The sequence below is a fragment of the Juglans microcarpa x Juglans regia genome, chromosome 1D, assembly GCF_004785595.1.
Source record: "Juglans microcarpa x Juglans regia isolate MS1-56 chromosome 1D, Jm3101_v1.0, whole genome shotgun sequence".
Classification (NCBI taxonomy): Eukaryota; Viridiplantae; Streptophyta; class Magnoliopsida; order Fagales; family Juglandaceae; genus Juglans; species Juglans microcarpa x Juglans regia.
In genome coordinates, this window is record NC_054594.1 from 29,944,871 (window position 1) to 29,960,958 (window position 16,088).

The 16,088-nt window shown below is 36.2% G+C and overlaps 1 protein-coding gene across 4 annotated transcripts; it reads right to left on the reverse strand.

Moving 5' to 3' along the window:
- Positions 1-7,450: 7,450 nt before the first annotated feature.
- On the reverse strand, positions 7,451-15,881 carry LOC121254745 (protein FAR1-RELATED SEQUENCE 5-like). Of its 4 annotated transcripts, XR_005938708.1 has the most exons (5): positions 15,616-15,881; positions 14,408-14,958; positions 10,910-11,005; positions 9,393-9,496; positions 7,909-8,046 (listed from the first exon to the last, which is right to left on the reverse strand). XR_005938708.1 is itself a non-coding variant. In XM_041154900.1 (4 exons), coding segments are annotated over exons 1-3 (624 nt in total). In that variant the 5' UTR covers positions 15,617-15,880; the 3' UTR covers positions 7,909-8,046; positions 10,910-10,933. The 4 variants fall into 4 exon arrangements, 2 of the variants coding, with proteins under 2 accessions (XP_041010827.1, XP_041010834.1); XR_005938709.1 differs by lacking the exon at positions 10,910-11,005 and having other exon boundaries at positions 15,616-15,880; XM_041154900.1 differs by lacking the exon at positions 9,393-9,496 and having other exon boundaries at positions 15,616-15,880.
- Between the last annotated feature and the right edge of the window lie 207 nt (positions 15,882-16,088).

Consider the following 16,088-nt stretch of genomic DNA (forward strand, 5'->3'; position numbering starts at 1 on the left):
TAGCTTACATGTCTTATCCAACGTGAGATGTATGAGATGCATAATACATACATAACTATAATATGTAGAATGAAACATGATGAATGTTGTGCTTGCAAATATCATAACATGCGTGGTACGTAAATACTGACTTTGAAAGAAATTGGCTTTAATAATAATATATATAACTAGTTAACATATACTAATCCTAATTTATGATCAAGCTATTTTACCTTATAGCGCTAAATCTAATATTTATGGATCGAAACTGAATACCTATAAAATAAGCAACTTATGTAAATTTCTAATTAAATTCATATTTAGAAATTTAGCTCTGAACTACTAAGTGACCTGTTTTTCCTAATAATCTAGTCTTCTCATTTTAAATTCTAAAAGAGTTAAATCTTTCGTGGATCTAAAGCATCATAAATCTGTATAATATTAATTAAGCCCAACTAAATAATTAAAATAAGAGGTGGCTGACTTAAATAACTCAATTAAAACAATGCCCGTGCGAGTCAGTCCATCCCAAGTAGGATTATGGTCATTTTTGGTAAAAAATATTAAAAAGTTTTAGTGGCAATTTCTATATACTAAAAAGCTACCTATGAGTATAATTGACAAGGGCTAAAAGCCTAAAGGAAACCTTTTTATTTGCTGAGAAATAGAGCCTCCCCTGGAGGAACGAAGAAAACCGAGAAGCATAGAAATATGTGGGCGATAGAGAAGAGGCTTACTAAGATAGGAGATTGATCTCGCAACGGTGGATCTAGTGGTGGAAGGTGACCAGCAGCACAAGCTGCTGGAAGAGAGAGAGAGAGAGAGAGAGAGAGAGAACTGTCAACCTGAAAAACCTACGTGAAAGGGAGGAAGATTCCAGCGTTCACTGTGGTGGTCGACGGTGGAGTGGCTGTATGTGTAGGGAATGTTGGCTTGAGGTGCAACATGGGTTGAAGCAAGGAGAGACTATGGTGTTATGTTTTCAATTTTGCAAAGGAGAAGGGATATATATAGACGAGAGGAATGGTTGGACGAGTTCAACTTGAAGTCGATCACTGGAGGATGAAACTCGGTCAAAGGCCAAGGTTCTAATAAGCGGAAGAACTCTATACGAAGATCAGTAGTTTACTTCGACAGTGACTCGGTCAACGGAGTAGGATTTGAAACTTTGTAAAAGAAATAAATTGATAATTTAAATAAGGAACATTTCAATCTGAATTTTACTACATTTATCAATTAATAATAACAATATTCGAATTAAAATGTTTAATAATTAAAAACTTAGCAAAAATCTAAATTGATAAATTACCTAAATTTATCCTTTAAAAAAATACTAATCCTATTTGATAAATAATAAAAAAAAATGTTTAATAAATGAATAATAATTAGACTAAAATTAAATAAATAGATTAAAACTATTTTAATGCCCTAATTTGGAAATCCATATGTTACAAATCTCTCCTGAAAGAAATTTCGTCCTCGAGAATGAGCAGGTAGGGATATTTGTCACTCATGTCATCCTCGTGTTCCCAAGCAGCTTCTCTCTTAGTGTGGTGCCTCTAGCGTACCTGTGACCCCGTCCTCTGATGCCTCGGCATCGTCTGGGGTAAGAGAAAAGACTTGTGCTGTAGCTCAAAGAGAAAAGTGATCAAGTAGACCTAAAAGGCATCAAACTCATCCGTTAAGGGAAATGATAACCTTATGCTTTACCACACATCTTTTCTTTTTCTTTTTCTTTCATTTTTTCTCTACACTGCCCAAGGTTTACCTTCTTTTCCCACCAATACGTCACGTGTCAGAAGCTTTGAGTGAGATGAAGGCTTCGTTTGGATCATGAACTACTCTCAACTCATCTCAACTCATCATTATAACTTTTTCAAATCCCAACACAAAATATAATAATAAACAATTCAACTTTTTCAAATTCTAAAATAATAATAATATTAAAAAATAATATTCTAACAATATTTTATCATCTCAACTCAACTTAACTCAACTCACTTCAACATCCAAACTCACCCGAAGGATTATTAAAAAGAAGTCTTTTGGTCTCTATTAGCGGATACAGAGTAAAATTGTATTTGGATGTTGAATTGAGTTTAACTGAGCTTAGTTCTTTATGAATAGTAGTGAGCTGAGTAGTGGTGAACGTTATATGGGGCTCATCTAAAATGAGTTTAGATGTTAAGATGAGTTTAATACTTTTTATGAGAAGTTGAAAAATGTATGTGGCTCACCAATGATTAGAAAGTTATTGTAATGATTGAATAATTATTTTATTATTTTCTTCATTAAGAAAGAAGATAAATCAAACATTATTTTCCTCGATGCATGTAAAAAAATTAGAACAAAAAAAAATATTCCACCCACTATAAAAAAAAATTAATTACTCTAAATTTATAAAAACAAAATTGAATAATGACTAATAAAATTCATATGGTTGATGGCCACATTTTATTCTATTATTGATTTATATATTATTTCATTACTAGTAAAAAAGTACCAACAATTGTTGGAGGAAATTAAAATTTGTAAAACGTCCAATGGACTTAGCACTCGCTCGTAGTTAGCTCTAGACAGTGAGGTCTTGCTTGAGCGGGTGCATGAGGCGCGAATAATTTTGCTTGTAGCATTTAAAACCCGCTCGAGTGAGTTGGTTATTTCCTATCTTGTTGCCTTCATCCCATATTCCTCCTCTGTACGTTTTCCGCACTTTCATTTTTCCTTCCATTTCTCACCTTGAACATGCGTCATTCCCCCTAAAAGTGTAGCAAAATCCTCTTCCACTCACAGTAAGCCTTCTTCAATTCCTCTTCCATTTTGCACATTGTTAGAAATTAGGGATTTGTAATTTGACAGGTTGGGGAAGTTTGGGTATTTCGATTTTTCATCAAACGCATTGAAATACAAGCATTTTCGGGACTGAAATTTATGTTTTTGCATCCAGCATTATGATATATTTTTGTCATGTATTGACTGAACACCAAGTGCTCGATAAAATGCCCAAATGAGTCATGCATTTCGGGTTTGTTTTGTATTGGCCTTAAATTTTACCCATAATGTTTACCCAATCAAGTCATGCATCTCGGACATATATGACAGTAATGGATTGAAAATAACTACTTTCTTTTATTTTTTTGAAAGGAAACACCTCAAAAATTACTCATTCGAGCATAAACGTTTGATGCTCCTATACTGGTCTTTCAACTGACATTTGAGAAACCAAGGAATTATCAAGTTTAATGAAAATTTTTATTTACAATGCATATTCATTGATACATAATTTATAAACTATATGAGTGTTATGGGAATCTACCCGTATTAGATGGTATTAATAATATTTGTATTTTTTACTTTTAATGAATGACATCACATGGTCGGATTTTATAAATGTCGTACTAATATTTTTATATATACATGTTTATAGTCTCGATAGTGATGGAAAAAACACTGTAATTTTGCTATTGTTTTGGGCTCTCACTCACTCACTCACACAATCAGTGTGTTTCAAGTATTTGTTGAATATCACCCTATACATTGGGGTCATTCACATTAATTCACCTCAATGTCTAATTCTCTTTATTATACCTATAGACAAATACCATGCGATGGGTGCAAGGCCGGACAAATCTTTCTGCTCTCGCCTAATCTATGTTCCATAATGGTCGGGTAAAACAACTCTACACTGAAAACTTTTCCAAGTGCACTCCCATTATTGAGCGTGAGATCTCCCTAGGTGAGTTTCAAAAGACTATACTGCCTCATATATTTGAGTCTCGCCAGTGGGTATAATTAACCACCGGTCTCCCCTTCCATCTGTGGAGTTGGTCTGGGAGTTTTACTCAAACATTTATTTCATCTCACCCGATGGTTCCTTTAACATCAGTTTCTGGAATATCCAATTCTAAGTCAGTCTGGGCATGTTAGCTAATTTGCTTAATGCCCCTCATATCCCTATGCCATCACCTCTGATTCTAACAACCCTGTTATCCACACCCTCTTGTATGGATATGAGGTTAGTTGGGATGGTTGGACACCTCTTGCTACCAATAATTTTTTCCCTAACTATCTCCTTCTTAGTAGGGTCGTCCTTACAAACCTTTACTCAACTGTCAATCACAGTGATATCGTCCTTGACGGAGCGATTCTGCTTTATGCACTGATCAATGGCGTTCCCATCGATCTGGAAAGTCATCTTTGTTGGGTCATTCTAAAGTCTTATATGTCCAACAAAATTCCGACGAGATTGCCTTTTGCAAGTCTTGTCACTTGCATTGTGATGTTTCACTCTGTTCCTATTCCAGAGACAAAGCCTAGAATCCCTCTGAAGGCTCCTATTGGTCCTAAGACCATCAGCTAAGTCGTGCGCACATTCGCCTATTCCCTTTTGATGATGAGGATCATGCACCCAGCTCGCAGCCATCCCATGCTAGGCCATCAGGTTCGCAACCATCTAGCTCAACACCATCCACCCTTGCACCAAATCCGAATGAGCCAGGAATACAAATGGTACTTGATTCTTTGAGCTGCATCCAAAATCGTCTTGACCATATTGATAGTCGTCTTGATCACATCGTTGCTGGTCTTGAGCGCATCGATACTCGGCTTGATATTCTGGAAGGTCATGTATATCGCATCAAGGATTATCTAGATATTCACATTGATCGTGTGGATGCTTGTGTAGATGAAGCATATACTCATCTTTAGCGCATGGATACTCTCTGTGAGAGTTTGGTATATCGTTTCGATACCCTAAGTGGCCACTTTGATATACTCCAAAATGCGGTGCTACGAATTTGAGTGAACTCTCTGGATCTTGTATCCAAAGGCCATTTTGAGCTCAACAACCTGAGTTAACATGTTTCTGAGCTTAGCAGTTTGTATCTCGTCATTACATATATTCAATTTTCCACACAATATATAATAAAAAATTATGCTTATTGAAACCACTAAAATGTTATTCAAATCCCAAAATAATAATAATTGTAAAAATATATGTCTGTAAGAAAAGCATTATTGACGAGGAGCAACATTTCGTTAAAAACACCTACAGATAGCAATGCACACTAGCAAACCTCAAACATAGTGATGACAGACCAAACACATGAATTGAAGAAGCAAAAGCAAGAACAAGTATAGGCATGAGAAGGACATGACATGCATGGAAGTCATCAAGAAAATATTCATAAGGAGTACAAATCATTACTTGAGTTTGATAAAATAAAAAGGAGTACGAATCATGTGTGCCACAAAAAATTCCATGTTTTTCCTTTACAACCTAGTCCTACCCAATTGTATCCTATGATAGATTAAAAAAAATAAAAATAAAAAAAGGATCAAGGCTCAATGACCACCATCGGGAGGAGGTTGCGTAGCGTGACCAATGTTACCCACAGGGCCATCATCATTAGAATTGCTTTTTAGTAAAGTTTCCTCAAAATTGTTCAAGACTCTCACAACGAGTATCCATGCGCTCAAGATGAGTATATAAGCCATCTACATGAGCATCCACGCTATCAATGCGAGTATCTAGATGATCCTCGATGTGATGTACATGACCTTCCAGACTATCGAGCTGAGTATCGATGTGCACAAGACCAACAACGACGTGATTAAGACGACTATCAATGCGACTATTGATGTGGTAAAGATAAGTATGGATGCGGCTCAAGGAATCAAGTACCATTTGTGTTCCCGGTTCATTTGAATCTGGTGCAAGGATGGATGGTGTCCAGTTAGATGGCTGAGAATCTGATAGCCTAGCACGAGACGGCTGCAAACTGGGTGTATGATCCTCATCATCAAGTGGGAATGGGCAAATGTGCACACGATTCAGCTGAATGGTCTTACGACCAATAGGAGCCATAAGTGGGATTTTAGGCTTTATCTCTGGAATAGGAAAGAGTGAAACATCATAATGCGAGTGACAAGACTCACAAAAGGCAATCTCGTACAAATTTTGTTGAACTGATAAGACTCTAGAATGACCTTGCAAAGATCACTTCCAAGATCGATGAGAATGTCATTGAACAGGGCATAAAACAAAATGGCTCTGTCAAAGCCAATATCACTATAATGGATAGTTGGGTAAAGGTTAGTGAGGACGACTTTACTAAGAAGGAGATAGTCAGGGGAGAATTTTTTGGTAGGAAGCAGTGTCCGACCATCCCAACTAACCTCATATCCACACAAGAGTGTGTGGATAACAGGGTTGCTTGGACCAGAGGTGCTATCAGAGGGATATGGGACCTCAATAACACGAGGGGTGTTAAGCAAATCAGCTAATATGCTCAGACTGACTCGAAATTAGATGTTCCGAATACTGACTTCAAAGGAACCATCGGGTGAGATGACATGAATGTTCGAGTAAAACTCCCAGACCAACTCCATAGACAGAGAGGGGAGACCGGTGGTTAATGATACCCACTGGCGAGACTCAAATATTGGCTTGGTTTTAATAAAAGTACTTGCTAGGTTCATAAAAATATGAATTCCTTTTATTTCTAGTATTACAAATACATATACTAAGTCTGATTTAATGTTTGCTACATTGTTTTTAAAAGCACTTCATGGACAATGATAGCTAGTGGAAGGATGAGGTAAACACCAAGGAGAATGAGGCGCGCGAGGAGAGCTCTAGTAGTAACGCATCAAATACATTTGACGAAAATAAATGGGCAGAATGGGATGCATGGAGAAGTTGTGATGTTATGAACGAAGAGGTGAGCCTTCTGAACATGATAATGGAGGAGCAACAATCTCGTGTCCAACCTCCTATGCCCAGGCCACAACAGAATATTGGTTTGCGTGGAAGGGAGTACATCATCGCAGTCTTAAATGGACATCCTGATAACTGTTACGAGATGTTCCGAATGGAGGCATGTGCATTTCGGGCCTTATGCGATCAGTTACGTAAAGATGTGGCCTTGCGTGATTCGTTACAAAAGGTCATCGATGAGGAAGCCTTAGGAATGTTTTGCTACACCGTCGAACATGATGTGGTTCAACGAAATGTAGCTAACCTATTTCAACATTTGGTTGAAACTATAAATCGACATGTATACGTAGCAATGCATGCATTATGTCGCCTATCGTACCTTGTGATTAAAGCAAGTTAGACGATGGGAGTGATGCCTCGTAGTGAAAGAAATCCTAGACATTATCCATGGTTCGAAGTAAAGTTTTCTCACATTTGTAGAGTTTGTTAAATACGGTTTGGTAAACTAGCTGTTTGGACAGTTTTATGAAGCCGAAAGCCCAATTTTAGTGAGTGCTTGTGAAATGATGACAACATTGACAGTTTGGTGAATATGAAAATCTGAATGCTTGTGCGGATTTTGTAGTATTTCCATTCAATCTGGTGAATGCTTTTTCCGATTGAATGATAGTTTGGAGACTCCTAGAAAATATTTTACTGTCACATAATAAACTAAAATGAAAGATTTTCATAAACTTATTTAATATCTCAAAATATAAAATCAAGATATATTATTATTTAAATTGCTATACAAAACATATTACATGAAACATAATGAAATGAATCAAACTCCCTGAGGAACGACCCGATGCGATGCCCCCCAATAATTGTATTGTTGGCAACAACTTCAGAAGGACAGGCTTCAAGGACTATACATCAACTCACCTGATTTCTTCTACCAATATATAATTGTTCCAGAAAAAGGATAATACTTACACGACTACTCTAATTGAGCCAAACATGCCAAGCTACAAACTAAATAGATATCTAAAAACTGGATGGAAGCACGTGATTCTGCAACTAGGCAACGCATGCTTTCATCCAGCAGTAACTTCCATACTACTAGTTGATTTTTGTTTCATCAAAAACAAAAAAGAAAAGCTTAATTGCTTGAACTATCTTTGGTTTTGCTGCTCTTTGGTCTCCATCTCCTTGACATTATCTACTATGTATTGGATCTTCTTTGACAAGCTCTCATTGTGTTCCTCGATGTGCTCAAATATCATTTCCAGATGCCTTTTATAGGTTGCAGCTCTCTTTTTCTCTAAGGCCAGCTGCTGGGATAGTTCCCGAATCTTATCGTGTTCATTCTGTAAAAACAAAATAAAAAAAGGTGAGTCTATGTTCAATTAACCCTAGTGCCTTCCAGTTGAAAGATGGAGAAGACATGGTTGAACATGAGGAGTAAATACAATTATTTCATCAAGCATGCATCATTCAGAGCAAGCCATGCTGTTCATTGCATTCAAAACTAGTGATTTGTATTCATGATTCAATGAGTTCCAACATCTTTGGTAAGTGATTCAACTTTTTAACTACAATTTTTACCATTATCTCCAATTCCTACTCCCAATTGGAACAAGAACTCCATCCCATGCATGGATTTGTGCCTTCAAGGGTAGAAATACCATAAAATGTCACAAATATCATAAAATGTCACAAATCCCAGTGAGATAACTAATTAGGAATTCCTATTACCTTGGATTTTCAAGCCAGTGTAGGCAAACGCAAGAAAAAAGTACACAACACCTCAATGTAATGTTTGCAAGAGTCACCTTTCAACAAACTCAGGCTCACTTTATGTAATAAAAACAAAAATTTGATTTCAAGGGGCAAACTTTAAGGCTCCGTTTGGATATAGAAACGGCTTCATCTTATCCCATCTCATCTCATCTCATCATTACAACTTTATCAAATTTCACACAAAATATAATAAACAATTCAACTTTTTCAAATCTCAAAACAATAATAATATTAAAAAATAATATTCTAACAATATTTTAATTAACTTTCAACTTTTACCTAAAACCATCTCATCTCATCTCACTATCCAGACGGGGCCTAATTTGTCCTTATCTTAAGATGACAGAAGCTTACGTGGGAACTTGTGTAATTGACTGTCTTAGTAGGATTTTATCTTGTTACTGAATTATTATTGCTAATGGATTTAATTCATGGGTTTCACTAGTTATTCAGTTTGGCTTTATGGTTAAAGTCCCGAATCCCTAGTCCATTAGTGATGGAAACTATATGCCTACAAATATGAATGTAATAGTTTCTCCTATCATTATTGAAAAGAAGACTGCTACAAAATCTCCATCAAAAAAACATATATTAAATAGACATGGTGATGGTTCTAATGCCTATGTTCTTGAGTTGGCCTGTATAATAAACAATGTCAATGTCTTCAATATTGAAGATTTCACTTATATATCAAAGGCAAGACAAAGATATGCGTTATGTAATGTCTTCCATATCAAAGATCCTACTTTACATTCATCCCCCCTTTTATGTCTTTTAAATAACTACTATAACTACCTTAAGATGCTCCACCACACATATCCAATTTCTAGGAAAATTAAGATTTACAAAAAACCCTTTAAGCCTAAAGTAACTTAAAAGTGCCATAAATTTTTTTATAAGGTTTGAAAAGTACCATAAATGACAATTCAGAAACTCAGAGCAACATCTATTGAAGTGAATCACAAGGCTAGCATCACTCTATATATGAACACTAAGGTATCGAATGCAAATCCCACTCTGCAGAAGTTAAGTTAAACCAGTAACCTTATGAAGAGCCTTTAAAGCAAATTAGAGAAAAAAGTCCCAATATCACTGAGATAACTATTACATGCGCATACATTTTTTACATGCATTGTGAAACAAAGAATATGGTTCAACATGCAGAACAGAAACCCAACTAAACTCAATAAAATCAACTTCCGTTCTTCATCCCAGAAAATAAGTCCTTATAGAATCTATTACATATATAATTTTCGAAGCATGTTCTTTTGCTTCTATTGGGCCACCTCACAATTTCATTCTTTCTTAGTTTTCCTCAAATATTATTATTGAATATCCATAAATTTGGTAATTTGTATTTAAAGTAATCTGAAAAGTCATGTCAATAAATTTATGTAATTTGGAAGTGTAAAAGGGTTTAGACACTTCCAGGTCTTTCCTACATAACTCTATTTGTCAATCGAAAAAAATTACCTTCAGATTATTCCATAATTAGCCACACATTGAATGGGTACAGTAGTTAAAAGGAGTAAAGATAACATGGTGGCAATAAAAGCATTAGTCATAAACAACAGCTTCAATATTAGACCTCAGTTTTCAATGTCCATGATGCTTACCTTATTTGCATAATTCTAAATGTAATAATCAATGGCTCTAATCTGCAAAATAATTGTCATTGCTTGGTTCTGAAAAATTCCCATGAAAATGGTTCTTGGAAAAGAAAATGAAGGTTACCCAAATAATAAGTAATATATTCCCTTGCTATAACCATGACTCTATATCCATCACATCATAAGAACATTAATTCAATGCAAGACAACCATCAAAATCCAAACAAGCCAATTAATCAAATATATTCTGACACAACCAGTTCAAGCCATGTCCCTTCTCCTCTACTTGTGGTGGCAATCCAAATTTAAACTAAATCACTTCTTGACTGGTGCATTCAGTGTTCCATTTTGCACAACATGAAAACATCTCAACCAATATTCTTTTTTTTTTTTTAAAATAGGCATAGCCCATGTACAAAGGGAGTATACAGAAGAAGTTGATATTCTTTCAGTTTGTCTTTCCTCAGCTCATGCAAAGTCTTTTTATTTATAATAAATTCTTTTAAATTAGTTACTAGTTTCAACAAACTTCTTGGCCAGTATGATGCCGGCCTTCACTAGGAATCCCAATTTAGCAGACATTTGCAAAAGCCCATAATTGTTTTTCAAAAGGATTTCGATTAGGTCTCAGAAACATTGCCCAAAAAGCCACACGAGGAGTCTTTTGTTTCTAATATGTTGAGAAAACTATAAATATAAGCTTGCTACCCATACCCATACATAATTACACATACATCAAAGCATATATAGAGATATGCACACCTAATCTACACCCACATATACATATGTACATGACATTGCTTACTCCCTTTCAACTCACCAATGCTTTGCACAGGGGCCCACTTCAATGCAAGACCATGTAGAATGAACATGGCATCACGTTGACAGCTGCATAAGATTCTTTCCAAAACCCTAGCTGTAACCCAATTAGCAATGATGATTTATGAAGACAACCTTGAAACTCTAATGCAAAATGAGAAGTGAGAATTCATTTAAATCTGATAGGTAACTAGGGTTCAACCACTTTTCACCAATAACTAGCAAGATTTATTATGTATCCAAACATTTGAAGATCCAATTTGATCTTTCCATGCCAAAAATCCATTTCATCATTTTTGTAGCTTCTTTTATGCTTATTGCTCTATTATTATATTATTATCAAGAATTTCCTCCTCTTCTCTTGCATTCCCCCTTCTCTTTCTTATAAATTATTTTCCATTTATAGATAATAACATGTTTCTAGTATCTGGCATTCAATCTCATACAGGGAATCTGGACGCATTGTATCCAATGAATATAGTCTCACGTGGTCTCCCAATTAAACCTAGTACTCTTCACCAGGTGGAAGCACAAACAAAAGAAGTCAGGGAAATGAGAATGACAGATATGTCTAGAGCTTGTTTTATTTGAACTCTTCTATCTAAACATATTTTTGAGTGGTTTCTTTTCCTTCTGCTTTTGGGATTTGACTAAAACTAAAACCCATTTTCCTCTTATTTCCAATTTCTTTATTTTCATCTATAACGAAACTTTGGCCAATAATTCCTCCCTAATTTCTTTTTATTGGCACCGAGTGTCTGAGAACAAAGTCTCCACTAATCCAGAGGGTACACAGGCCCTTAGCAAGGAGTTTCCCACAAGTGCACCTTGGGTAATTCAAGGGGAAGTTCCCCAAGTCAGATGGCCCCTGAAAATTGTTTGCACCCAAGAGGATTCAAACCTTAGACCACGAGGGAGCATACCACCAAGACCAAGGCCTTTACCACTTGAGCCAACTCCTAAGGGTTCCCTCTCCAAAAATGATCTTGCTCTCCTCCATATCTTCACATCCATTTTCTTAAAAAAGGCTTGATTAGAGGGACACAAATGCCTATCACCAAGGTGGAATTCAAACTCATACCCAATATGGCTAAAACCACTAATCAAGCCCTTTTTAAGTGGCAATTCGAATGCATATCTTCAAAATGTGGAGGAATTCCACATGGCATTACCTATGAGTTTGAAATCCACATAATCGGAAATTTACTTTTATGTATGATAACTTTTTGGTAGTTTGAGAGAGCAGTTCCATGTGTCACACAGCAGAATCGCACTTTGCAACCCAATAACAATCAAATCCTTAACTCTAACAGCCTCCTAAAGCTCACAATTTCTCAAATTAATTTCCAAACCAAAGACAAAGACAGCCTTAAAACACAATGGTATACGTCTTTTATAACTAAGCTGGTCAATATCAGCACAACAGAGTAGGCTAAATCGATCTAGTGAGATATCTTCAGCTGCTCCTGAACCCTCCCTCGCAAGCCTAAAAATTCAATTTCCATCCCACTGCTCTATTTAACAGTCAACTACTAAGCATTTCCTCACCAAAATGAACTGAAAAGGGTACAAGAGACTCCCTGTCTCAGGCCACTTAAACCATTAAAAACCCTAGCACTTTCATTTACTAAAATAGATGATCTCATCAAGGAAATGTAAAGCCAGATCCAGCTATTCCATCACATTGCAATCATACCAAAAAGAAATTTGAAAAATGCAACGAATACAAATAAAAGAAGTTGAAAATATAAATTGAGCACGCCATACATTTTAGAAGTTCTAAACAAGATAAAAAAACTTAATTCTATATGTTATAAGTATGCCTAGTTATACCGATAAAGAAAAAGAAAAAAGTATGCCTAATTACAAATGAAAGGCCTACTCTGATCTTCTCAAATTGCGTTCCAGACACTACAAAATTTAAGAGGAAATTCTTATGAAATTAAATTGCAACTCAACAATAAATTATAATTAATATGCTTAACTGTCAGGGGGATCTTAATATAAGAAATACCTAAACCAAGTAAAAATTGACTCGAACCCACCATTTGTCACTGGACACAAGCATGCCAATCACCATAGAAAACATGTCATCTAATGAGAACTTCATTTAATTCTACTCCAGCAAATTTCCAGATTCTATAAAAGTGTAATCATTAAGCTAATTAGAAAAATAAGGCCAGCATAGCATATGAGTGCCTCAATCATTTATCATCACGTTGAACTGCCATAACTGGAATAGTAATTCCACAGAAGTTTCCGTGGGAATTTCCAACATTGACCACAGATCGTCTTACTGCACATATTGCTAGGACAGGATCACCATACTTCTCACTTCTCTCATCAAGTTATTCTTACAAAATCTTCCCCCAAATTTTCATCCTTCATGACTGTCTGAGCAGGAGCACAACAACTCTCAATTTGCATCTATTGTCTTGGTTATCATCACATTCCCCAATATTCCAACACCACCTGATTGCCAACTCAAAACTTGCTTATAGCAAAAACAAATCAAACAAACTACATCCAACTCAACTAAGTCTAGATTTTTTTGAATAGAAAGAATGAAACCAGTACCAGCTTATTGCCAACCGTGCTTACTACCAAGTCTGCCAACCCCAGACGGGCTATTCCTACTGACCGAAGTTAGCCCCATGAATCCTCTTTCAACTAGTGGCGCAAAATACACAGAACATAGCTGCAAAACTTAAGGGAATTTCCCATATAATGCAAAAGAAGCAGATTTTCTCCAATCCCAGTAGGCATGTGATATGTCTAAGGTTTCTTTCAGGTTATCTAGAAATAACTTTGACTGTTGAACTTTCAAAACAGAATAATATAGGATGTGAGATATTAAGCGGGATGATCTTGGCATATGTTCTTCAGTATTAGTTGGTGCAAGAGAGTCCTAGTTGCAACCACTGGAAAGTCACATGTCCAAGTTTAGACATCAGTCACAGGTCAGAAAAATTATGTAAGCTAGGTCGCTAGTCAAACCATGCATGGTCCTTGATGCTATTATTTATCATATTAAGATTGCTGAGCTCTCTTCTTGAATAGTTGACTCTATCTATGGTTTATATCAGGTAATGAAAATATCAAGTTCTTAACCAAGAGAGCAAATCCCAACTTAGAGAACTCAAATGCGAATTCCCTGGCCCAAGTTCCTACCTCTGAATAGATTTCCACAGTCAGATGCATTTCTTCCTTTCTGTTTGTCCAATTAATTTCTTATGTCATGCTAAGCACCTTCCTTCTGAAAATATACGTCAACAGCTTCAATCAAAGAACTAAATGGAGTATAAATAATCTCATTTTAGTTACTTATATTTTCTATCTCTTTTATCAAAAAAATAATTGCAGGATGGTTACATCTCCCTTGAAAATAGTCAATGACACCGACAATAAAAGTTGGTCTGCCTACGGCACAAATGATTAAATAATAGAAACCAGAGCATAACAAAAAATATTCCAAATATTTTAAGGAATGAAGACTGACCGGAAATTGATCATAAATGCAATCTCTTCGACCTTTCCCAGGTGTCAATGGATGCGTATGCTCCTTTACGAACTTTGTAACAATCCATTTACCAGAACTTACTTTCCTCACCAAAATCATTGCCCTACAACCGACCCTTGTCTCTGCCCTTTGTCTCACGATCTTTTCACGCTTGTCAGGCATTCTATAACCCTCCTTGTTACAAACAAGTGCCCGACCAATAGCAGATCCATCACGCCTTGATCGAGAAAGTTTGCTTACACGGATGACGAATCCCACCCGTGTGGCAAATGCATTATAAAATGCATGTGCAGCTGCTTCAGATTCAAACTCCTGACCCACATAGGGCTCATCTGCCGGGACCATTGATACTGAAGGAACTGCAGTAGGAACTACATCTATTCCATTCATTTTATCATCCTGATCCTGTTGGAATGCCCCTTCAACAGAACTTCCACCAGTTTCATTTTCATCACCAACCCTATGATCCTCCACCTCAGCAGAACTTCCAACCACCTCACCATTGGCATTGCCATCAATACCAAACTCCACTGCAGTAAGAAAACTTGTTATGATTGTTCCACACCCAAGTGAGATTTCACAAGCAAAGACACAAACTAGCTCCCTCACAGGTAAGCCAGGAAGAATGAGGAAAGAACATGTAAATAAGTGGGACTTCATGCCTTTTCACCTGTTCATGAAAAAACAAAAGCGAAAAAAAAAAACCTGCCATACTTGTCTGCACAGTCTAAGCTCACCTTTATTCACCTCAAGACTTAATACACTTTTTTCTTGTCCTAGAGTTAAGTCGACTTTCCCGAGATCCCACTTGAATTATATAATCGAAAAGACCAAACAAGATCAAAGCTTAATTTTATATCTATAATTGCCGTAAAAAAATGGAGGGGCAGGGGGAGGATTTCAAATACGAAACTTTGGCCTGAACGCCAAAAACAGAAATACACCATCATTTCGGCTAGTTTCCCATTTCTATGTTATGTTGGCAAACAAACAGACGGTTAATTAAAACACAGAAAATAAGAAATTGACGAAGTGGTTCAATTTGCTCGGGTTCTATAGCAGGTATTAATTAACAGCCAAAAATACAAAAAAAAAGAAAAATAATCTAAATATCACAAAAAGTCTCCAAAGATAAACCGAAACAACATTCATTAATAAAAAATAATAATAAATTCGATTAATCTTACTGAAAGCTTTCGAGGATCCTGGTTCGATGGCAGAGAGAGAGGGAATTTAGGCTTCGAAACCCAGAGAGAGAGTGCAGGGTTTCAGGCTCTCAATATGTGGGTCTCAAGACGTTGACGTGCCAAGAAACTATTGGCTTTGTTACGAAGGAAAAGTCAAACAAGCAAGTCAAAACCATGATATTGCGACGCGTGTCTAGTTATGTGGACGTCGGACTCGTAGGATTTTTTCTCGGATTTAATAACCCATCCGATCCGGCTCGGGCTTAAACCGGATTTTGTCACTTAGAGCATCCCCATATTACTCTTATCCCTAAATTACAGGGGAAAAACTCAAAAACTCTCTTCCATCTCATTCTCTCTTTTAGAATTTTGGTTTAAGAGATGAACAGTAATTCTCTAAATATAAAAAATTACTATTCATCTCCTAAATCATCTTTTATTAATATTTTATTCTAATAAATAAAATACATTCT

Coding starts and splice junctions, on each gene's coding strand:
- LOC121254745 (XM_041154893.1), bottom strand. Junction 8,047..14,407: donor GCATTTATGATCAATTTCCG/GTCAGTCTTCAT, acceptor TTGTTTTTACAG/AATGAACACGATAAGATTCG.